The sequence below is a fragment of the Salarias fasciatus genome, chromosome 22, assembly GCF_902148845.1.
Source record: "Salarias fasciatus chromosome 22, fSalaFa1.1, whole genome shotgun sequence".
Classification (NCBI taxonomy): domain Eukaryota; kingdom Metazoa; phylum Chordata; class Actinopteri; order Blenniiformes; family Blenniidae; genus Salarias; species Salarias fasciatus.
Window position 1 is genome coordinate 2,210,780 of NC_043765.1, and position 9,431 is coordinate 2,220,210.

At 48.9% G+C, this 9,431-nt stretch overlaps 1 protein-coding gene across 3 annotated transcripts; it reads left to right on the top strand.

The window, feature by feature from the left end:
• The first annotated feature begins 4,422 nt into the window (after nucleotides 1-4,422).
• srsf4 (serine and arginine rich splicing factor 4) lies at nucleotides 4,423-8,367 on the top strand. Of its 3 annotated transcripts, XM_030120697.1 has the most exons (6): nucleotides 4,423-4,592; nucleotides 5,439-5,578; nucleotides 6,691-6,797; nucleotides 6,885-7,099; nucleotides 7,235-7,312; nucleotides 7,436-8,367. In XM_030120697.1, exons 1-6 carry the CDS (start codon nucleotides 4,486-4,488, stop codon nucleotides 7,941-7,943), a joined length of 1,155 nt encoding a protein of 384 aa, XP_029976557.1. In that variant the 5' UTR covers nucleotides 4,423-4,485; the 3' UTR covers nucleotides 7,944-8,367. The 3 variants fall into 3 exon arrangements, with proteins under 3 accessions (XP_029976557.1, XP_029976558.1, XP_029976559.1); XM_030120698.1 differs by lacking the exons at nucleotides 4,423-4,592; nucleotides 5,439-5,578 and adding an exon at nucleotides 5,675-6,278; XM_030120699.1 differs by lacking the exons at nucleotides 4,423-4,592; nucleotides 5,439-5,578 and adding an exon at nucleotides 5,675-6,248.
• Nucleotides 8,368-9,431: the final 1,064 nt, after the last annotated feature.

Genomic DNA, 9,431 nt, shown 5'->3' on the forward strand with positions numbered 1-9,431 from the left:
TCTGGATGTTTTTGGACATCACAGTTTCGTTCAGCTCTTGGAACTCCTCTTGCAGCTTGTTGCAGCTGCTGCGAGCAGTTTCAGCGTCTTCCTGACCTGTTAGGAGGCTTGTGTTTAAGGCCTGGACCTCCTGCTCCATCTCACACAGCTGTCGGTCCTTTTCCTCCAGCTCAGCTTCCAGTTGCTTCCGTTTGTCCTCCAAGCTGAGGACCCTGACGTTCAGCGCCTCATTTTCCTCCTGGAGCTTTGCTTTGGCGATCCTGGTCTCTTCTCTCTTTTTAAATTGGTTCAGCTGCTGAACGGCCTTCGCCTTCGCCCTCGTCTCTCTCTCTACTTCAGCCTCCAGACCCCTGCACCTCTCCGTCCACTGAGCCTGGCTGGTTGCAGCCTGTGCCTCCACCTCTTTCAGCCTGGCCACACTGTTCCTGCTCTCCTCCATGAGCGCTGCCTTCTCTGCCATGAAGTTGGCGGCTGCGTCACAGTTCTCCTGCTTGAGGAGCCTCAGCTGGTTCTCTTGCTCCTCTTGCAGAGCTGAGATTACTAAAGCCACCTCCTCCTCTCGTCTGGCACAGCAGTCCTTCCACTCTTTCTCAGACGTCCTCAGGGAGGCCATTTCTAGCATGAGCTGCTTCTTCATCTCATTCATTTGTCTGTCCTTTTCCTGGATTTCAGACTCCAGCTGCTTCTGTTTGTCCTCCAAACTGAGGACCCTGACGTCCAGCTCCTGATTTTCCTCCTGGAGCTCCGTCTTCTCCTCCTCCAAGCTGCTGAACCAGTGTTGGAGGTCATTGTATTCTTCAGTCTTCTGAAGGCTGAGGTTGCGGTAGAAGTGCAATGCCTCACACAGCGCCTGTTGAATTTTGAACATGAAAATGAAATTAAAACAATGAAAACAATGAAAATGAAACTTAACATGACTGAGAAGAAGTAAGATAAAGCATAAGCTTATTAAAGTTTACCTTGAAAGACGGGGATTCTCGGCTGACTGCTTGTTCCGTCATTCTCTCCGATTTGCAGCTAAAACATTCAGTTCGCTGCTCCTTCATCTCGCTCAGCTCTCTGTCCTTTGCCTGCAGTTCAGACTCCAGCTGCTTCTGTTTGTCCTCCAAACTGAGGACCCTGACGTCAAGCGCCTGCTTCTCCTGCTGGAGTTCTTTATTCTCCTCCTCCAAGCTGCTGAACCGGTGTTGGAGGTCATTGTATTCTTCAGTCCGCCGAAGGCTGTCGTTGCGATAGAAGCGCAATGCCTCACGCAGCTCCTGTTTAATTTTGAACATGGAAAATGAGATTAAAGCAATGAAAACAATGAAAATGGAAACTTAACATGACTGAGAAGAAGTAAGATAAAGCATAAGCTTATTAAAGTTTACCTTGAAAGACGGAGATTCTCGGCTAACTGCTTGTTCCGTCATTCTCTCCAATTTGCAGCTAAAACGTTCAATTCTGTGCTATCACTGTCTCTGCTCTCGTCTGCTCTGACTCCTCTGCTCTACGCTACTCTACGCTACTCTATGCTACTCTATGCTACTCTAGGCTACTCTATGCTACTCTAGGCTACTCTAGGCTACTCTACTGTGTTCTGACTGCTCTGCTCTACGCTACGCTACTCTGGGCTACTCTCCTCTGCTGTGACTGCTCTCCTGGTCGCTCGTGCAATGAATAAAATCCGGTAGAACTCTCCTCAGCTCTTCTCTGAGGCAAAATCAGGCGGCTTTCAAGTCCTGATGACATCACTGGCTGCCGCAGCAACCGCGTGAATTTCTGATGACATCATGCTGCTGGTTGCCACAGCAACAGCAGAGCTGGCAGTGAGATACAGAAAGTAAGTAAACATGGCATAATTTAGTATTTATGATGATGTTAAGGTGCAACAAGAGGAAAATTTATCATAAAAGTAATTAAATATGTGTCCCGGTGTGGAGAGAACATTCCCTTTGGAACAATTTGTTTTTTTTGTTATTTATTTATTTTTTTAGTTTAAAATATACAATAAGCATGAGCGTGTGAATAAACATTGATTTAAAGGGGCTGTATCATGCAAAATTCACTTTTGTATGTTTCAACCTTGTTATATAGCAATGTACTCACCAAAAACACCCCAAAGCGTTTTTTTTTCCTTCGTGCCTGTGTGTTTGAGCTTTCCTGGTGTTTCTGCTGTTCAGAGAGGCAGCCCCTCCCGCACCGTGAAGACGCTCTGTTTCCCACGTTCACGTCACACAGAGAAGATGGCTCCCCTGAGCCCCCCTCCCTCCCGCAGGCCCTCGGCAATCAGCGCTGCTGCTTTCTGTATCTCCGATTACGGAGATAAACTTTAACCATCGTCCGAAAGCAACAATCAAGCAACAGCATGAAGAGTCTGCGCTTAGTGAGTTTCTAACAGGAAAAGACGTTTTCGCGTGTCTTTGCGTGTAGAGAAGCTCGAGCTAAAGAGCTAAAGCTAGCTAGCGTATTTGTTTTGAAGCGCTGATTGGTTGAAGTTCGCTGTCAGTCAAAGTCCACAGGGGGAGAGGCGGGATTTTCAGTGAAACGGAGCGTTTTCTCTTCCGGGTTTCAGAATTAGCCCCAGAAAATGTTGTATTTCACACAAAATGACTTTTCCTTAGCGCCAAAAATAAACTATTACCATGTTAATGTCATTTTGTAGGGTTTGGACTAGCTAAAAGAGCAGGATACAGCCCCTTTAAAATACAACACAAGTTCTCATGTCTGGCCGACCAACCCGACAGAGAGCATGAGTCCTGGCCAGCAGCAGAGTGGATTCTGGGACACGGCGGTTCAGAGCTCTGCTCTGGAGGACTCTGGTTCTCAAACCGACACCGTCCAAAATCCGCAGTGAGGAAACAGAAGTTCTGACCTCCTGACCTTCCTTCAGTCCCTTCAGGCGGATCTGGTTCCCGTTTACACAGCGGCAGAAACTGAAAACCCTGCAGTCTTCATGTTGCTCCACCGGTGGGCGCTGTCATTTGTGTGTGTGTGTGTGTGTGTGTGTGTACACCTGCCTGGAACACTGCTGCGTCTCTGCAGAGCTGAATCGATCGGGAACAGCTGAAGAACAGACCACCATGGTTTGGTCTATCACTCTGTGACCGTATGAAGCTGTTCAAAGTCTGAAAAATCTCAGTGAGCTCTCTTTACCAAAACACAGCTAAGAATCTGAACGCTCTCCGACCGGGTGTCCAATGGGAGGGCGTGCAGTGGGAGGCCTGGGCGCCTCTCCGCCTGTCCTGGGGGGGTCGGGCGGCATTTCTCCGGGCTCACATCACTGTTTGTTTGGGGTTGGAGGATGTGCGTGTGGCTGCAGGAGGTCTGCGCTCGGCGGCGGCGGCGGACCAGAGACGCCCCACCTGGAAGCACTTCAGCGGGGTCGGAGGTCAACGCTATTGAACCCGAGTGACAACGTCTGCACGTAAACACGAAACGCTCGGCGTAATGAGAGAAATGTTCGCCGGAACAAAGGCGAAGGTCACGTTTTTCCCTCCGGAGGTGAAAACAGCTCACGGTGCCAGACGGCTCCTTCCAAAAGCTTCACCGCGAAAACGGACCAAGTGTTAGACGGACCCGGACTGAGGGGAAACAACACTCTGCTTCACACATACATTCAGATCCAACTCTGGAACTGGAGGGTTGAAAATAAAAGGAGCTGATGATCCGGGCTGCAAAGCCATCAAGCAAACAGTAAATACTTCAAACAAAACATTGAATTTTTGGTAACACTTTACTTTAAGCACCCGGTATAACACATTATAAGTAGTTATAAACACTCATACATGATCACAATGCTTTATAACTCACTATACAGCACTATACAGCATAGGAAGAGTCGAGCCGAGCATGCGCTCTTGGATATCCTCAAACATCTTGAAATATCATCATTTTCACTTGTTTGTGGCATAACAATGTTAGCTTTTCTAACTCAGAATAGTCTAAATTCAAATTCAGTTTGAAGGATTTTAAGTGTGTTATTTTTTTCTAAAACCAATGTAAAAATGTGGACTGTTATCTAAGTCTGATTACTGTCACTTTTCATTGTCCTGAATTTTTTTTTATCAAATCTCGAATTTTGAACATAACACAAGATCAGGACCCGAGCATCTCAAGACCAATATGAAGGGACAAGTTTGAACAAAGGCCCAGCCGTTCTGGAGCACGACATCACAGGGATGTGTGTGAGTGTGGAAAGTTACGGCATAAAATCAGAAAGATTTGTTGAGTTATAATGAATAAATTAATTTGCCCTTGCGGATAAATACAGTTTCTTGAATACAAGAGGTTTTCTTTGAAAGATTAATTCAATCAGCTCCAATCAGAAGGTAAAGCCACGCCCATTCTGGCGCTGACCAATCACGTTGAAGCACTCGGTGACGCATCCGTCGCCTCGCTGGCCAATCGAATCGGACCGTCACGTGACGTAAAGCCTCCTCGGGAACGCGCGCTGCGCCTGGCTGGTGGAGTTCACGCGGTTCGCTGCACGCGCAGGCTAACAATATGTCGCGGGTGTACATCGGCAGGCTGAGCTACAGGGCCCGGGAGAAGGACGTGGAGAGGTTCTTCAAGGGTTACGGGAAGATCCTAGAAGTCGACCTGAAAAACGGGTAAGGTTACCGTGGGTTCCCCCGGTGGGAGCGGGTTTTGTGCGCGGGGCCGTGCCGGACAGACGGCTCCTTGTCTGGGCCTCGCTCGAAGCCCTCCGGCCTGCTAATGCTAACTAGCAGCTAGCATGTGCTTCGAGCCAAAGTCTGCCTCTGTTCCTGTTTTGTTTTGCTTTTGTTTTGTTTCGAATATAATCGAAATTGTGTTTCGTTCGATGTGAAAAAAAAACAAAGTAAAGCGAGACGTTTCCGGGACCCTGAGTGAATTCAGTTACATTACAGCCCGCGTCGACCGCCGCTAGCCGCCGCTAGCTAACGTTGGACGTGGCAAAGTCAAAGGCGGCTGAGAATCCCACGTTTTAGTTTTAACTACCTCTGAAACTTCACACACCCGGGAATAACGTTAATCATAGGCTAGATATTAACAATTACATGTGTGGATTGGGTAAACCTCATCTGTTCTTAACTTCTGTTTGTCTTTCTTTGCCTGTGTTCTCCTTTCTTTGTTTTTTTACGCGATATAGATGAATTCCGTTCTTCTTTTGTTCTGATACCCTGCGTGTTTCCACCGTAGCAGGGAAAGCCAGACGGAGTTTACACTCCACTGTGTCTTGTGTGCACAACTGTAGGAAATGTGTGTATAATTTTTTAAGTGAATTCTGCATCTGTTCCTAACGGTCTCTGCAGCTTTTGCAGTGTACTGACACCAAACGTAAATGTGGTAAAGAGGGTTTTAAATTGACTCTTGGACTTGAGTTGAATGTTTAAAGCTGGAGGATCTGGAGCAGCTGTGTTTTTTGGACTGTAAACTGACTCTGTAAACTCTCTCTCCCCCTCCCCCTCGTGCAGGTATGGGTTTGTTGAATTCGATGACCCTCGCGATGCAGACGATGCCGTGTACGACCTGAACGGCAAAGACCTGTGTGGCGAACGGGTCATAGTGGAGCACACCAAGGGGCCCCGGCGGGACGGAGGCTATGGCGCCCGGAGTAAGTGTCCAGCTCAGTGCTGTTTACCTTCTGGGGATTTGTTCATTACAGGAAGTCAATCTAAGGGGCAAAGTTTGAAGCGTGTCCTTGGTGGCTGATGTGCGTTCAGTTTATATCAGATTTCATTTATTGGTTTGGATTCTCCGCCTGATAAAGTCGTTTCTCATTATCGGTTCGTCTGAAAATTATTGATGTTCAGTCTCTTTTGAAGCGAGTCTCTCCTGCGACTCGGCTCTCGTATTTCTCTCCCTCTCATCTGGCCTCATGATCTAATCTGTGAGCACCGGAGCCACCAACGACTCGAGAAGCATTGTGATGCATTGAAGTAATGTGAATGTGATGGGGAGATGGCTTTCTACTGACACTATCAATGTTTTGAGTTCTGTAAAATTACTGTGACTGTCAAGTATCTTGTAAATCTAATTGATGTCTTATCATAACCATTTTTTTTATTTCATTTAAAATGATTGTCAATTTAAAGGTAAAGATTTAACAAAGAACCTCAATGTTTTAATTGAAAGAGTCCTTTGCTGACTGCCTGCCCCTATTGCTGGCCATGGTGTCCCCCCATTCCAAGAGTGTGGTTTGACCATTCTGGGCCCCTGGGCAGACCAAAAAAGGGAGCCATTGTGAATGAAGACCGCTTTTGCCATTAGGCCCAGGCCGGGTGGTGAGGATGCCATGGGGGTTAGGAAGAGATGTGGGTTCAGCCTGAAACAGCAACATGTCTTGTAACAGTCTCATGTTTTTACTTAGGATAGTTTAGAAACTTGCTTTAGTTCAACGTAAGTACTTTCTCTGTAAGTTGAATTGTTTTTTTTGTTTTTTTTTTGTTTTTTTATGTGATAGGCCAATTGGACTCACACCAAATCCTGTGTTGTATTGTAAATTAAGATTAAAGTAGAAGTAACTAGAACTTTCTATGCTTTACTGAGTTTGTTTGTAAAATACCTTTTTCGCAGTCTGTTTTTTTAATTTGATTTTTGTTTCCCTTTGTGGATATTGTCAGCCTTTGTAGCCTGTAGCTTGGAGTTTAGAGTTTTGTTTTGTTTTCCCGCCCCAGTGGTGTCCCGGTCCTCATTTCTCCGTCTGTTTCCTTGTTACCCTGTAAGGTGGATATGGGCGCTGGGGCAGAGACAGATATGGTCCTCCCATAAGGACAGATTATCGCCTTATTGTTGAGAATCTTTCCAGCCGCTGCAGCTGGCAGGACTTGAAGGTAAGGGGTGTTTCCTCTCTCAGCTTGTTTCCACGTATCTTTGTGGTTTTTCTCCTGTGACGGTTTCGTTTCGCTGCCTCCGTGCAGGACTACATGAGGCAGGCGGGGGAGGTGACGTACGCCGACACCCACAAGGGCCGCAGGAACGAGGGGGTGATCGAGTTCCGGCTCTACTCCGACATGAAGCGGGCTCTGGAGAAGCTGGACGGCACCGAGGTCAACGGCAGAAAGATCCGGCTCATCGAGGACCGGCCCGGGGCCCGGCGCCGCCGCTCGTACTCCCGCAGCCGGAGCCGCTCCAGGTCAGTGTCCCGGTTCGACTCCGGGTCTGAGTGGAGGTCCAGGGTGGAGTTTTAAAGTAGCTCCTGGTTCTTCTGGTGTGTGGGACGGGTTTGGGCGCTGCTGTTGGTGCTGACGCCTCCCGCCGGTCTCCGCAGGTCTCGCTCCAGGAGCCGCAGGTCCCGCAAGAGCCGCAGCCGCAGCGAGAGCAGCAGCCGCAGCCGCTCGCACTCCAGGTGAGGCCGGAGGCCGGTCGTCTGAATGCTGCTCAGAATGCCGGAATGTGGCGTGTGTGTGTGTGTGTGTGACGCGCCGTGGAGTTGGTTCCGGGCGTTAAGGCGGTCTGTTGTGGTCCTCAGGGCGGCGTCTCGCTCCCGCAGTCGCTCTCGCAGCAAGAAGAACAAGAGCAAGAGCAAGAAGGAGGACGAGGAGCGCAGCAACGGCGCCGCCAAGAGCAAGGACCACAGCCGCAGCCGCAGCGCCAGCCCCAAGAGCAAGAAGGCCAAGAAGGACGGCAAGAAGGGCAAGAAGGACGACTCCAGGTCCCGGTCCCGCTCCCAGTCCAGGTCCCGGTCCCGGTCCAGATCAGAAGTCAAAGATCGCTCCAGGAAGTCGGGCTCCAAGGGCCGCGATCCGCCGAAGAGCGACGATGAGGGGGCGGAGCCCGAGCGGGGGTCCCGGTCCCGGTCCCCATCCCCTGCCGAGCCCAAACCCAGAGCCGGCTCCAAGTCCAAATCCAAATCCAAGTCCCGCTCCCCCTCCCCCGCCAAGGCCCGCTCCCAGTCCAGGTCCCCCTCCCGGTCCCGGTCCCCGTCCCGCTCAAAGTCCCGCTCCCCGTCCCGCTCTCGCTCCCGGTCCCGCTCTTAGTGCAGGTCCAGTGCCGTTTTGTCACGTGTCCCCCCCGTCCCTCCCCGTCCCCCCGTCCCTCTCCCTCCCTCTCCTCCTGTGCCTCCCCCAACTCTTCCTCTTGTCCTCTATTTACATTCCCCGCCCCGCCCCGGCCCCGCCCCCTCCCGGTTTTTGATAGGTAGCTGGAGGAAACCCGCCACTCGTGCTGCGTGTCTTTTCTGCACATGCTGATTCCATAATTTCCTTTGACTTTTACTCAGCGTTTTTCATTAGAGGCGTTTGTAAATTAACAGGGTGCGCTCGTTTTATAAGTTTCAACGATGGAATGGTCTGTCTTACCTTGTTTTTTTTTTTAATTGGTTGTAGTGGGAATGTGTTTCAGACCCAACCTTAAATCCTTGTATCATTTTGTTTCACATTAAAGAAAAAGGCCTGTTCTGAACGTTGTGTTGGTTTGATTCAATCCTGGAACCTCGATGATCTTCAGCAGCTCTGCTCTCTGCACTTTCAGAACCCAGAAGACTCAGAGGACCTCGTTATGATTTAAACATGTTCCAGGGTTCGCCTAACCTTAACCCTAACCCTGGTACCTGCAGTGGGTCCACAAGTTTCTCCAAATGTTACAAAATTAATCTGCTAAATAATAAAGATTCAGATCCTTAAACAGTGTTACCAAGTTTCCACACAAACTGCTGAGAGGAGCCAGATCACATCTGAACTCACGGAAATATTCTTCATTGGTCCCAAGATGAAGGGGAAGCACGGATCTGTTGGACTGAAAAAAGATTGATTTTTAACTCGAATCAGTAAATTTCAAGTCCCTGTATTTCCTCGAACCTCCACAGTGAGATAAATAAAGCCACAGCAGATACAGAACACAAAGTGCGTCTTTAGCAGGACGGAGAAGCTTCTGGATGTTTAGTCTGGAGCGTGTTTAATGTTTCCAGCAAATTCTGTCATCAGTTCTCACTCCTCCCCCTGAAAGTGTTTTAACAGCGACACCTGCTGGGCTCAGGCACCCAGAGTCACCAGCCCCACGGGTGAGTGTCGGATTAAAAAAAACACACACACACACACACACATTTCTAAACACTGAGCTGATATTTCTTTTGTGTTCGTTCTTCTCATCTTTGTGGAGCTGAAACTGAAAAGCAAATAAAAGTTAAAGCGACCATCAAGTTTCTTCTCGCACAGACCAGTTTTTGGACTCGAGGAAAACCATTTGTGCACAGGGAGAACATGTAGACTCCAGCTGGGGTCATGTGCGTTCAGGTAACGTGCTAAAAAACAACTAAATCTGGATTTAAATGAGTTGTTTTGGTGTTATTGATTGCTGGTATCGGTCAGTTCTCAGGTATCAGAACTCCTACCGGGTCAGTGGTTTCTCCGGTTCTCACACTGCCTCTGTTAGGATCTGGGTCTGACTCCAGGTTCTGAGACTTCAGCGCTTCTTGACTTAGCAACGGTTGCTAGGCACTGGGTGACGTCATAGGCTGTAAACGCAGT

What these genes read in the sequence shown, in the direction of transcription:
- srsf4 (XM_030120697.1), top strand. Translation starts at nt 4,486, where the DNA reads ATGTCGCGGGTGTACATCGGCAGGCTGAGCTACAGGGCCCGGGAGAAG. An exon ending in CGGAGGCTATGGCGCCCGGA is followed by an intron (nt 5,579 to 6,690) that starts GTAAGTGTCCAG and finishes TTACCCTGTAAG; the next exon opens with GTGGATATGGGCGCTGGGGC. An exon ending in GCAGCTGGCAGGACTTGAAG is followed by an intron (nt 6,798 to 6,884) that starts GTAAGGGGTGTT and finishes GCCTCCGTGCAG; the next exon opens with GACTACATGAGGCAGGCGGG.